We start from the raw sequence: 12990 nt of genomic DNA, 5'->3' as shown, positions 1-12990 counted from the left end.
CAGCTGGATCCCACCGTAACACCCTCCCGCTCCTCTGCTCCCCCCTTTGCGCTGGCACCCCCTCCCCTCCAGACACCCCCTGTGCAGTAGCACCTCCTTGCCTCGCTCCTTCCTCCCCTCTTTGCGCCTCTCCTTGCATCGCACCCCTCACCCCACGCACCCTCTTTTGCCCTGCACCCCCTCTTGCACTACCACCCCCCCATCTCCCGCGCTCCCCCCCCCCCCCTTCCCGCTCCGCAGCGGCACCCGCCTTTACAGAGCACCCCGTCTTCCACTCGCACCCCTCCGCTCCCGTTCCCCCCGCTTCCCACCGCACCTCCCTTCGCACCGCACCCCCTCCTCCACGCACCCCCCCCCCCCGCCCTGCACCCCTCTTGCACCAGCACCCCCCGCCCCCCCCGCGCTCCGCAGGCCGCCCCATCCTCCCCGCCCCGCCGCCGCAGGCGCTGCCTCCGCCCCCTGCCTCCTCCTCCTCCTCCTCCCCGCGGCCGCCCCGGCCGCTCGGTGGGATGTACCCCGGCTCCTCTGCCGCCCCAGCTCCGCTCCGGCTGTCGGCGGGGCGGCTCCAGCCCCACGCCGCCGGCGGGCCCCGCCGCCCGCCCGAACCCCCCCCACCCCCCCGCCGCCGCCGCCGCCGCCGCCGCCGCCATGGGCACCGCGGCCCTGTGCGCCCTACCCTGGGCCCTGCTGCTCTTGGGGCCGCTGCTGCCCGGGCAGGGCTTGCAGGCCAACCCCATGCTGGCCTCCGAGCCCCCGCAGGGACAACCGGCCCAGCTGCCCGGGGCAGAGATCGGGGGCTTCACCCCCGCGCCGCCCGCCTCCGCCCAGGAGATCCAGCCGTTGAACAAGCAGCCGGCCAACGGGTCGGGTGAGGGGCACGCCAAGCCCCGCAAAGCCTTCCCCGTCCTGGGCATCGACTACAAGCACGTCCGCGTCCCCTTCGAGATCTCCCTCTGGATCCTGCTGGCCTGCCTCATGAAGCTGGGTAGGTCGGCAGCGTCGCGGCGGGGTCCCCGGGGGAAGGGCACCGGGGAGGGACCCCCCCCGGCTTCGTGGGGCAGGCACCCCGAGCATCCCAAGGAGGGACCGTCTGGAGCATCCCAAGGAAGGACACGCTGAGCATCCCGGGGTGGGATTCCCCCCCCCCCAGGCAAACCAGGGCAGATTCCACTGCACATCCTGTGCAAACCCCCCCCCGGGCAGCCCGGGGAGGAGGTGGGCACCGCTCTCCCCACGACCTTGGGTCTCTGCCGTAGGCCTGGCCGGCGCGGCAGTGGCACCCCAGCCCGGCTTGCTCACCTGGCTGTCCGGGAGCGGGGGGGGCTGAAGATGCTCCCCGCCCCCTGACCATCCCCTGTTTGGACCAGGTTTGCTTTCCTCCCTTTGGCACTCGGGCGGCAGCGGGGAGGAAGCGTCCGGTTTGTTTCATTGCTTCCATTCTCAACCGCAGATGCCTTTTGTAACCTTGGAAAGTCACTTAAAAAATTTCCTGAGTGCTTCCTCCACCTCCGCAGCAAACCAGGGTGCGCAGCTGCCTCTTCTGCAAGGCGTCCGGAGGATTCCCGCGTTAAAGATAACGAGCATCGGGCCCACAGGGGCTGGGAAAAGTCACCCGCTGCGATGACCCGCTCTGGGAAAGCATCAGTCTGCCGGGGCGGGGGTTGTTGACAAAGTGTTTTCCAAACTTCTGCAGCTGGATCAATACCAACCGAATTAACCCCAAAGCTTGTGCCGTGACGTCACTGCTCTACACCCGCCGGCACCGGTGTGCCGGACCTGGCCTCCGGCAGCGCAGAGATCAGGCTGGCCGCGGTCCCGTCGGTGGGGATAAAGCCAAGAGGGCAGGTGAAATGTTTCCCTGTTCCTGCCTTAGAGCGGGTGACGGGAGGGGAGGGAGCTCTGCGTTTCCTTCATTTTGCTCCTCGGTTACCATCAGCGATTTAATAACGCTAACGGCAGTGCTCCTTACGGAGCGCTCCGGCTTGCTGATTGAAATCTTCCTTTGGGAGCTTTTTTGAGCTGGTGCCTGCTGGAAACCATGCCCTGTCCTGGCCCGGAGGGCTCCGGGAGACCCCCAGGTGCTCACGTACTCCCTGCCCAGCTTTTCCTAAAAACACCTCATCCTCTTCCCAGCCTGCTGTGAGAGCGCGTAGGCCGGTAAAGCCCCGTTTTCACAATCCCTCCTGGGTGTTTTATTTACATATAGGTGCAGGAGTGCAAACACTTCAGACCTGGAGGCTTCTTGCCTGTCTGGGAGACAAGCGGTTGGGGCAGAATGGAACCAGGCGGGATCCGTGGGATTTATCCCTTCCCGGCTTTGTCCAAAATGATTTAAGACACGTTTAGCTAGAAGGTGTCTCACCGTAGGCAACACAGCCGCGAAATCTCCTTTTTCAGGGCTCACCCGGCGCATGTTAAGCGACCTCTGCTAGCTGTTTCAGGCTATTGCACTGCATTTTCAGTCCTCCTGCCTCGGAGAGCAAAGAGTGATGAAATCCAAAGTATCTGTGCGGAAGCTGGAGAAAGGAGGGGCTAACAGCGTTGGCCTGCGTCCCTGCTCCGGCTGTGCTTTGAGAAACCGCCGCTGGAAAGCACCAGAACGGGCAGCGGAAAGCAGCTCCCCGGGGACGTAGGTGGTGGGGGACGCGGGGGGTCCCCCCTCTCCCACGGGCACCCTCCGTCGTCGGCGCCGCGTTGGGTCGCTGCGTGAAGCTGTTTCTGTCGCCTTTGCCTGAAGTTAGGGCTCGTTTGTGCTGCAGGAAAAGTTATTTCTGGTGGTGAGCTGAGCCCTGCTGGTTCTTAACGTGTTAAAAGTATTATGCAAGACTGCGTGTTGAAGGGGTATATTTTAGGAGGAGCTGCCTTGCAAGTTTGGCAAGGGTCCTTTGGAGATGGCGGGTGCTCTGCAGAGCTCCAGGGATGCTGATTATGCCAAAATCCATACCTTAGGTTACCTACACCTCTAACAGGGGCTTCAACGGCAGAGCAGTCCTGGGGCATCCTTTTCCTCGGCTTCCTCTCCGGGGTTTTGAAGGGGATAGCGTTGCTTGTTCACGTTGTTGTCTTGGTATATCGTGCCCGAGTTGCTGGTACAGTTGATTATTCAGGCTCCCCCTGCTCACAAAAGTGTCTCGCTGCTCGATGTCTAAGTACCGGCCCCATCAATCCCTCCCTGGATCACAGGAGGTTGTGCAGGAGCAGCAAAATAGGATTTTTTTTCACCCAGGGATAGCTCTTACACAACCGGGCAGTGCTGCACGCCTGTGCAGTACGGTCTCTGATGGCAGGATGAGGCACACGCATCTCTGGGCTCCCTAAACCGGACAGGGTTTGGAGCGTCGGGAAGGGGGATGACGAGCAGAGCAGGAATTTCCAGCGCTTCCTCTCTCCCCCCCCCACTCCCCGTCCTGTTAGTGGGCACTTACTGATGCATCGGGGTAACCCTGCAAAACCCCGAGGTGCGGGGGACAAACATCTTTTCTCCCAGAGGGGGAATTTGTGCAGCGTGGGCTGTGCATGACAGCTTGGCACCTCCTGACTTCCCTTCCCCAGCTTCTCCTCCAGCTCAGGATGCTCCTTCGCTGGGTTGGGGCAGACGGTTGACCCACATGTTGCTGCAAAACTGAGACTCTTCAACCCCGTGAATGGTTTCTGGGTGTCATCTGCTGGCGTAGCGCGGGGTGACCACGTAAAGGAGCTCCAAGTGCTTACAGGGCTCTGCTCTGGGCCAGGAGATGCAACCTGACCCTCGTCCTGTTCCTCAGTTTCCCCTCATGATGCTTCAGACAGCTACTTGGGCTTAAATGTGTCCCAGGGTTGTCCCTTCCAGGTGATTTATCTTCTCTCCAGCAGCCCTAACTGTGAGTTTCTTTGGGGAACCAAAGGTTGGAGCTGAGCCCTTCCCCTCCTGATGCAGTTTTTGTGAAACGACTCAAAGGAGGTTGGTTCCTGGAGGATTCACCACCTGACAGGGGGTGGCTTTCTGGGACAGAGGGACTTGTCAGCCCAGCGTGTCCTGCAGGCGTGGGCTGTTTCTGCTTTGCTAATCCCAGTAGAGAAGGGGAAGGCTAGCGCTGGCTGCTTTATTTAATAGTCACACGATATTTTAAGACAGTGTAGGAGAAGAGGGGGTGAGGGATAGCTACAACCGTGCCTTTCCAGAGCCCCACCACCTACGTCCAGACCACATCTGGTGATGCCTTGACTTTGCCAGTAAAAGTGGCGAAGCCTTCGCTGCTGAGGGTTACGACCAGACTTTGTGTCAACCTGTCACATTGCCGCGGAAAGTCAGACCTTCGTAAAACACCCAAATCGGCGGCTCTCTGTGCCCGTCTCCAAGGTTTTGCAAAGATGTCGTAAGGGTTTCCTTCGCGCCGTGCCCAAGGACTGGTAGGGAAGGGCTGGGGGGTTTCTCGGTTTCCTGACTCCGAGGACTGACCTTTCGGCTCGCGTGGCTGCAGGAGATGTTCAGGGGAATTCGGGTTCAGCTGTAAGTATTTTTACGTTTCAGGGGAAACGGAAGGAGTGAGTCAGGAATGTAAATAACAGGTTGTGGTTAGCGGTCCCTTTGCTGGCTGCATGGACACGGGCTGGGGCCCGGTGGTCAAAGCTTTATTGTAAGCCACCAGCTCTTCCCCACCTTGGAGAAGAGTTGGGGTTACCTGCATCTGCAAAGCACATCTCAGGCCCTGCCTCCTAAAGCAGAAAAGCACAGCAGTCATGTTTCCATCCCGCATTAGGAGCCGCCTTCGATCGAGGCATGCCCTGCTGTCTGTCTGCGGGGCCGTCTGTCTGCGCTTCAGCATCCGAGAGCTTCCCAGCTTCCTTGGAGCATCCTGGCCATTCCACCTGGCAGCTCAAACGCGTAGCGGAGACTCGATTTCCTCCACATCCGCGCTGCGGAGGGTTCCCGCGAGGCACTACTTCATGGCTGAGCTCTCTCACCCTGTTTTTTGCTCGCTGATGCACGCTAGACGTGAGCTCGCTGCCTGACGCGATGCTCCGGTTGGGGTTGGAGCCTGTAGCAATCACTGAGTCATCGCCCTCTCTCTTCTTCCCCCTTCGCAGCGCTCGAGTTTTTCGTCTGTCTGACTCGGGGCTGTTGTCTGGGATGTTCCCCCTCCCTCCAGACCGTCTGACGGCAGCCAGCGCCAACCCCATACTTGTAGAAAAATCACCCCCCGTGTGATTTTTGGGCTGGCGTAAAGTGAGACAGGGGAGAGAGCCTGTGCCAAGCGAGCAGAAAAGGAGCCCAGAGCTGTGGGCAGCGGTGTGTAATGTGGGGACACGCTGCCACTTTGGGGGTTGTTTGGTGACGCATCTTCAGCCCGGTTTACCGGGCACGGTGCATCCCGGCGTTCAGGCTTCGGCGTCCAGTGCCGCTCCTGCGGCAGCGGTTGCCTTTGGCCAGTGCCGACCATCCCTATCGCTGCTGGTATCTCGGGAGGAACAAGATTAAGGAAGTTCCTGGTGCCTGTGAGCTGGTGATAGGAGCCGGGAAAAGAAGAGCAGAACGTGACGGATGCGATGGGGTTGTGGAGGCTCTGGGCACGGCGGGGTGGCTCCTGCGCTCCGAGGAGCAGGGACAATTTCAAAACTGCCAGAGAAACGTTTTTAGAGGCTGGCGGGTGCTGGCTGGCAGCGAGATTTGGGTGCTAAAACACTTGGGTGCTTTTCAAATGCTTTTAGCAGCCCGCATCCCTCCTCGGAGGGGACCTGCGAGTCAGGGACTTGGGGATTTGTCTGGGTGAGGGGCGATAAGCGGGGTAGGAAGCCTTTTGCGGTGGTGGCACAGGGTGCAGGAACTAGATCTTGAGACCGGACGTGGCAGAAACCCCAGAGCAAAGCCACCGGCGTGGGGACACCAGCGCCACCTGCGAGGCCGGGAAAGGGGACACCAAGAAGACGTGCGTCACCGCGTGGGAAATAACGTGTGTCTGACGTACGAGGTGAGCGTGCCGGAGGTTATCTCTGTTCCCCTCCTGCCACTTCAAGGTTGACTTCTCTCGGGCGCCAGGCAGAGCTGCGCCGGGCAGGCTTCGCCGGTGACGGCCGTCGGCAAAGCTTGGCCGGTGGGAAAGGCTGCCGGAGGTTTCGTCGGCTGTTTCATCTGGATCTGTGGGACTGGTTGATGCAGATTCTGTCGCTGAGTCGGAGGGAAATGTTTGTCTTCAAACCTGCCCGCTCGCAAGCGGCAGCCCTGGGTTATTTCATGCGTGGGTTGCAGGTACCAAGGTGGCGTGTGGTCTGAGATCAGCCCAGACGTTTCCCCGCTTGTATCGTTGAGCTGGTGGCTGTTCTGCAGGGGAATTGAGGCTCGATGAATAACTGTCAGGAAAGGGTTTTGAAATAGCGATGCAGCTGATGCCACAAAAGTGTAAATTGTCACGATAATGAATTTAAACAGCCTCTTCTAATGCAGACTTGTTGCGTTCCTGCTTCCTTATTGGGGAATGATCCAAACGCGTGCTGCGGTTTCCCTTTCTCTTCTGCTGTGCCATCTCAGAAAGAACAGCCATGACATTTTTTTTCCCGCCCTGGTCTCCCCGTTGCTGATGTCTGAGCGAAAAAAACATCCAAACTGTTCTCTCCACGGATCTGAGAAAACCATTAGATTAATTAGGGCTGGAAGAGTGAAAGGTTCCCGCTGTGAAATACGGGATGGTGATGGAGTGGGAAAAGCTGAACCTGTCTGTAACCACAGCCCGTACCTCCCCAGTGAGCCCTAATGTCCATTAAAGCAGAATTACGCTCGGTTTGCAGCCATGGCTTTGCCCCCCGCGGGGACCCCGTCGCCCGCAGTGACGCCTGGTTCTGCTTTCTGGACCTCCAGGCCGCTCAGGAACCAAAGATGTTTCATCCCCTTTATTAACGGAAGGCTTGGACACCTCATGCCGGGTGTCAGGGACGGGCTGGCTTCCCGCACAGTCTGCAGGTGAAATTTGGGGTGTGGGTGTTGACTCGTAGAGTCCTGCAATGGCCACAGCCCAGATGGGTGCTGGGCAGCTTTCGGGGCGATGCCGTGAAGTTGTCCCTCCCCTGAGCTGGGGTGGTTTGTGGGGTAGAAGCCGAACGTGCCGATATTTGGTCTGTTTGGTTCATGTCCTCCATCCCAAATTGCCCAGGCACCCAGCCGCAGCTTAGCCCCGATACCCAGAGGTGCTGGAGTTCCCTTGGGAATTCGTGGGGTGGAGAACGAGCCTTTTGTCTGCGGTTAGTTTGGCTAAATAGAGTCCTTCGGGGTTTGAGAATTACACCTGGGAAAACTGGGTGGCGGTGGAGGGAAGGGGAGAGGGTCGTTCTTTGGGTTACGGACCTGGGGCACCAAGGGACTGGAGCCCCTCTTCTGCAGAGAGACACAGACATGGCAATGGCACTTGTATAAACCAGAAGCTCGTCAGGCTTGCAAAAGAGTATGCCATTAACATAATCCTTTCCCTTTTCCCTCCTGCAAGCCCTGGGTTTTGGCTGTCGGCTCCGGAGATGGTGGGGGCTGTAGGGACTGTCCCGGGGTCACGCAGGAGTCGGTCCTGTCCTAGAGCATCGTTGGAGCTCTGCGTAGCGAGAGAGGAAACTTTAAAAGTAAGCAATAATGAGGATGAATTACTGCAGCTGCCTCGTAAACATTTGATTTCATTACTTTTTTTTTTTCTCTTTTGGGTCCCCAAGGCTTAATTTGTTCAAATAAAAACTGAATTCCATCTGGAATACTCTGTGAAAACACAGCCTTGCCGAGCAGAGACGGAGCTGGGTTACACCTCTCCCCTACGCTGGCTTCGCTGGGCTGCCTGGGTCGCCAGCGGTTTCTTTTCGGCTGTCAGGGCTCAAAGCTGCTGGTGTAGGTTTGATAACAGCCTCGGTGTTTGGAAATCAGGGCTGGCCGGCTTCAAAGGGAACAGCAGAGGAGCAGGGAAGTTGTGGCGATGGTTTGACTTGGACCAAGTATCGATGCTTGGTCCTCTCACTTCATGGTGCCAGCCGACATACCGCCTTAGGCAAGCTGTACGATCGCCATCTATTCTACATGGCGTTTGATATCTTGCTTATCTCTCTAATTTTCCAACGCCTTCCAGTTGTGTGTTAATTGAGGGATGGCTATCTTGTCAGGTTTTTGTTCTTCTGCTCTTTCCTCGGGCAGAAGAACGCCCGTGTGTTTGCTTGGGAGGGAAGAAATGAAATGAAAAGCTCTACAGATGGGCATGCACGCACACGTTGCTGCGTGTTTGTCAGAAAAGGCGAGATCAGAGATTGATCGTTGCTTGGAGTGGAGTGGTGAGAACAAATTTGGTGGTGTGTCACCTTGGGTGGTGTGTCACCCCATGGCTTGGGGTTCCTTCCCAAGAGAGCTTGACCCACCTGGGTGACGGATTTATAGGGGTGGGAGTGACCAAAGGCTCCTTTGAGGTTGGAGTGATGTTTTGAGATCCCTGAGCGGAAGGTTGAAGAACGCAAAGTTGTACTTTTTGTAATCGGAAGAGAACAAATGCGTTTCCTTGGGTTGCTCAGGAGTGACTCATAAATGTCATAGCATCAGTGGTCTTTGTCTCCGGAAAGTCGCAATACAATCGACCTCGAGGGACAGCTCTTAAATTCTGCTTAATAGAGGGTGCTGGTAGAGAAATAATTCCCCTCTCTTTATCAAGCCTGCAGGACACATTTGCAGAAGCAGACTCCCTTTTGCAGATTTGCAGTGGAGGGGTTTTTTCAGTGCCTGGAATTATTCTGCATTTCGGCGTCACGACGTGCTAAATCTTAATGATGTATTTGGAGAGAAAGCAGCTTCCCACCCCGGCGCTGGAGATCTTAACAGCACAAATGCCACAGGCACAGACTTAAGCCCGCACAGGCTTTTAAAGAGAAGAGCTGGTGTATCCAGCCCTGCTAGTGCCTCAGTTTCCCTTGGGAGGGCTTTTCCCACGGCAGCCTCGGTCCCTGGGGGGGTGCGTTTTGCAACGTACGGGCTCCTCTCATGTAGAGGAGAGAGCATCTGCTCCCAGGAGCACTGCTGTTAGCTTGGCTGGGTGTGAAATAGCATCGCCTGCATCCCGGCTTGGCGGGGAGGGATGCTGGAAGCCTGAAATGGCGTCTGACGGGGACGGCTCTCCAGCCCCCCCCCGGTCTCACCAGCGCGGGCTCGGCCGGTGGGGTCTCGGCGTTGCCGGTGGCTCCTGCCAAAAGCTGGAGAAGAGACAAAGGCGACTGAGTGCTCACGTTGGCTCTCGACGCGCTGCTGGCGTGTGCTACGAGTGGTGTTGCTTTGTCTGGGTTTGCAAAGCCTGGGAGTAATCAGTGATAATTGCAATTACCTCCTCCCTCCCGTCGGAGTGGAGCCCAACAGGTTATTTCCTGAAAAGCTTTTGTCTGTCTTTCCTGCCCGTGTTCCTGGTAGGAAATCTGCCCTTCCTGGGAAGGGTGATTGGCATTGCTCTGCCTGCGGAGTTTGTCCGTGGTCACCTTGGTCTGGCTCAGCTTTAACTCTTCCCGAGGCTTCGAGGGCCAGCGGGAACCGTGTTTTAAATGCCGCGCCATGCGGTTGAGGGCAAAGAGCTGGGAGAGCGACCGGAGCCTTATTTTGGGTGACCAGGTGCCGTCTCCTCACATCACCTTGCGTACCTTCTGCTCCAGAGCAATTCCATATCTGCATTAAACACCGTGAAGTTTAGCTCTGCACCGTGCAGAAATTAATTCCGATGGTTTTCTTGTAGAAATCCCCCAGTTCGAGGCAGGCGTGCTGCGCTGACCGCTCCTAGCCCAGCTATTTGCGGTATCCAGTGTGTCTTGCTGCAGCTGAAGCCATCTGGGAAGAGCGTGGCTGCTGAGCGGGTATGTTTAGCTCCTGGCCCCTTTCCCTGGAGCATAAGCAGTTTTTCTAGACCTTCTTTTATTAGGCCTCCTCAAAATGCTCAAGTCCAGCTGCTGTCGCTGTTGTGATGCTTTTGAAGGATGTAAACCTGCATAAGGATGTTGTTGCCCTATAGAAAACTCAGTTTTCCGGGATAAACGAGCCGTGCCAGGAAAATCCCAGCTTTGCAGGCTTGGCTGCGTGATGCACCCATCGAGAGATGGTGGGGAAGAGTCAAAATGAGTCTTGGAGCAACAACAGCAGAAATTTGCAGGACGGTTTGTCCCCGTGCGCCTCCGTATCGTCGTGCCCAGCTCCTGCTGGATGAATGCCGCACGCTGGTAAAGATCCATACGGTCCCGCCTTGGAAAACGCTGTGCGTGCAGCACGCCTAAAGGCTTTAAACAGGTTTGCTAATCTCAGCCTGTGGTTTGGGAGCGGCCTTGGAACGTGCCCGTTAGAGGAATGTAGTCAGCGGGGATTGGGGTTACCGGAGTACCCGCGAGTCTCCGGAGATTTTTAATAGCCAGCTTGGCACGTGGCGCCGGTTTCTCAAAGCTCCAGAGGAGAAGGTCGGGTTTGGCAGCATCTTGGGGCAGCTCTGGAGCTGGAGAGAGGTGGAGGAGAGCTGTTTTGCTCACAGCTGTGCACAGCTGGATCTGGAAGAGGTTTCTTCAAGAAGTGATGGGACCAAGCCTTGAAGCCTCCCAAGCCATCGCTGCTTGCTCCGGTTGGCTCCGTGTTTCCCTCGCTACTTGAAAAGCTGTAGCTGTTGGTTGACAGTCCAAGGGGCCGTGGGTTTCTCGGTCTTTAATAGCAATTAGGTCTTTCTTCATGTCTGCTTGTCTTGCAGAGTGTCCTTGGCTTTTCTTCTGGTTTGAAGGAGAAGCATTATCTAAACATAGGACTGGAAATTGGGAGCTGCTGGGTTCTCACGCCAGCTCTCCCGCCATTCTCTTGGGCACTTGGGCAAGTCCATTTAATGTCTTTCATCTTTCATTTCCTTTTTACAGCTGGGAGAAAATTAATACCAGCTCTGTAAAAGACTCCCAATTGATCTGTTAATTTCTTGTGAGTGCTTCGGAGATAAAATGAGGGCACGTGCTTTTGCTGCATCGGTTCTCCCTGCTCTCAAAAAAAAAAAAAAAAAAAATAATTCAAGTGTTTCTACTAAACGCCTCTGTCCGTGGATTGCCGTCACGGTGCGTTGTGGTCACGTATGGGCACCTTCTCCTCCCGGCCACGCAGGCGTCCTGGCGTGAAGTACGTGGCGGGAGGAGGGGGGAAATGGTCTTTTTAGGGCTTGCCTGTGAATCGCCAGCCGAATCAGGGGCGAGTGAGTCACGGAGGCAGTGATCGCTCCTGCCCTGCCCTGCCTGCGAGGGCAGCTGCGCCCTGGCACTTCCCTGCCTGTTTTAGGGAGGTTTTCCTGGCCGCGGGTCTCCCCTGGACGTGGCTCTTGCGGTGGGTGCCCCAGGTCAGGGCCAGCTCTGCGGGGAGGTGCTGGCTGGGCTGGAACCCTGGCCAGGCTGGTTCCTAAACCTAAGCCTAACCTAAACCGAAGCCTAAGGCAAGTGAAAGCACAAGTTGGAGCGGTGCAGACAGGGAGCAGGATGAGTTCCTTTCCCACTGATGGACGCCAGTGCCACAATTAAGAGTTTGCTGCAATCTGCTCCACGCAGCACAGCAGAGCCAACTGTTTAGTTTGGGTTGATCTTAATTAATTAGTGTATCTTTTAGAGTTGGAGGGGGGGAGGATTAGGGCAGCATTCGGGCTGTCGTTGGCTTGCCTGGCTGATCAGACCTTCTGGGTTAGGGCAGCAAGGTTTAATTGGGAGGAATCGCTGCCGGCTTTTTGGCACTCCTATGCAAAGTTGCAGGCTCGGCGGCGCGAACGTTTGCTGTCTGGTTTGCAGAGCTGCGGGGAATGTCAGGTGGTGTTGGACCATGCAAAGGTCTCAGCGGGCTTCCCTGAGCTGTCCCATGCTGGGTGATCGGAAAGAGAGAGGGACACGGCCCCTTCGGATGGGGGGGAATAGCTGAGCGGGCAAACTGCAAATCAAGGAGCAACCCCTCGTCCCCAGCTTTGTGCTGGAAGGGCAAGGTCGTGCCGAGCCTGGACTGGACCCCAGGGAAGAGATCTCTCCTTGTTATCGTTGAAGTTCTCTTGGTCTGCATAAACAGCTTGTTTGTAAGTGTATACAGCGGCTTTCTGCAAGGGGGGGTCCGCCCATCCTGGCAGGCTGATATCCAGGGTGCCTGCAGATGATTCACAGCTCTCGTGCGCGCCTGGGATCGTCGCATCCTCCTCCCGCTTTGCAGCACTGCAGCGTCGCCATCGAGGTCCCACGACAGCCGCGTTTCACTTGGCTGCAGCGCAGCAGCATCCTCCTCCCCTGCGACCTTCCAGCAGGGCTCTGGGCGGAGAAAATGAGATTTCCCTGGCCGAGGGGAACCTTTTGCTTCTGGAGGGGGTGTCAGGGCCGATGGGGAGCTGGGCTCATCTGCATGCGGCTCATGACTCCGGCTGCTGCAGGATGTGCTTTGGTTGTGTTCCCCACACTGCTCATCTTTTTGGGACCTTTTTCCAGCTCCGAATCCAGCCCTACACTAAAGGAACAACCTTGGGGTTTCCTTGGTAGTGCCATCATCATCCGTGGATATTTCTCTGCTGATGTTGCCCGTGGCTGGGAGGGGGGTTGCATTGACAGAGCGTGAAGTTTGGCACCCCTGCATCCCTTCGGAGCCAAGCGATGCCTGCCACGGCTGGTACGGCCCTCGGTGGAGCTAGCGGCCCCGGGGGGGCGGTGAGCAGGCGCTCCCAGGGGAAGGCAAGGCCCTGGCACGACTGAGGATTAGAGGCACATTCCTGCACGACGTTGCTGCGGGCACCGAGTTGCCAGAAGAGGCTTTGCCCTTGCCCTGCCGTGGCTATCGCTGCCTGCGTGGGTCTCGTGGGCGATGTGGCTCAGCTCCTCGCCCTCTGCGCTCCCAACCCCGCGGTGCCAGCGGCCGGTGCGGGGTGAGGAGGAGCAGTACCCGTAATGGCTGGTTTGACAGCATGCCGGACCCGTTCCCGTTATCGCCGGTCCCCACGGCCGTTGCTTATCCTAGCAGCTAAAATTCATGAAACGGCTCTAAATAACTGC

The 12990-nt window shown here is 57.4% G+C and overlaps 1 protein-coding gene across 1 annotated transcript in view; it reads left to right on the top strand.

Moving 5' to 3' along the window:
* Positions 1-477: 477 nt before the first annotated feature.
* SLC9A1 (solute carrier family 9 member A1) overlaps positions 478-12990 on the top strand; it is a 30245-nt gene continuing 17732 nt past the window's right edge. The window contains 2 exon segments of the mRNA XM_075773880.1: positions 478-635; positions 637-985. Coding sequence (XP_075629995.1) covers positions 510-635; positions 637-985 — 475 coding nt within the window. The 5' untranslated portion in view covers positions 478-509.

The sequence above is a fragment of the Balearica regulorum genome, chromosome 22 (genome assembly GCF_011004875.1).
Source record: "Balearica regulorum gibbericeps isolate bBalReg1 chromosome 22, bBalReg1.pri, whole genome shotgun sequence".
In the NCBI taxonomy this organism is placed as follows: Eukaryota; Metazoa; Chordata; class Aves; order Gruiformes; family Gruidae; genus Balearica; species Balearica regulorum.
This window is presented reverse-complemented; position numbering and strand designations above follow the sequence as displayed.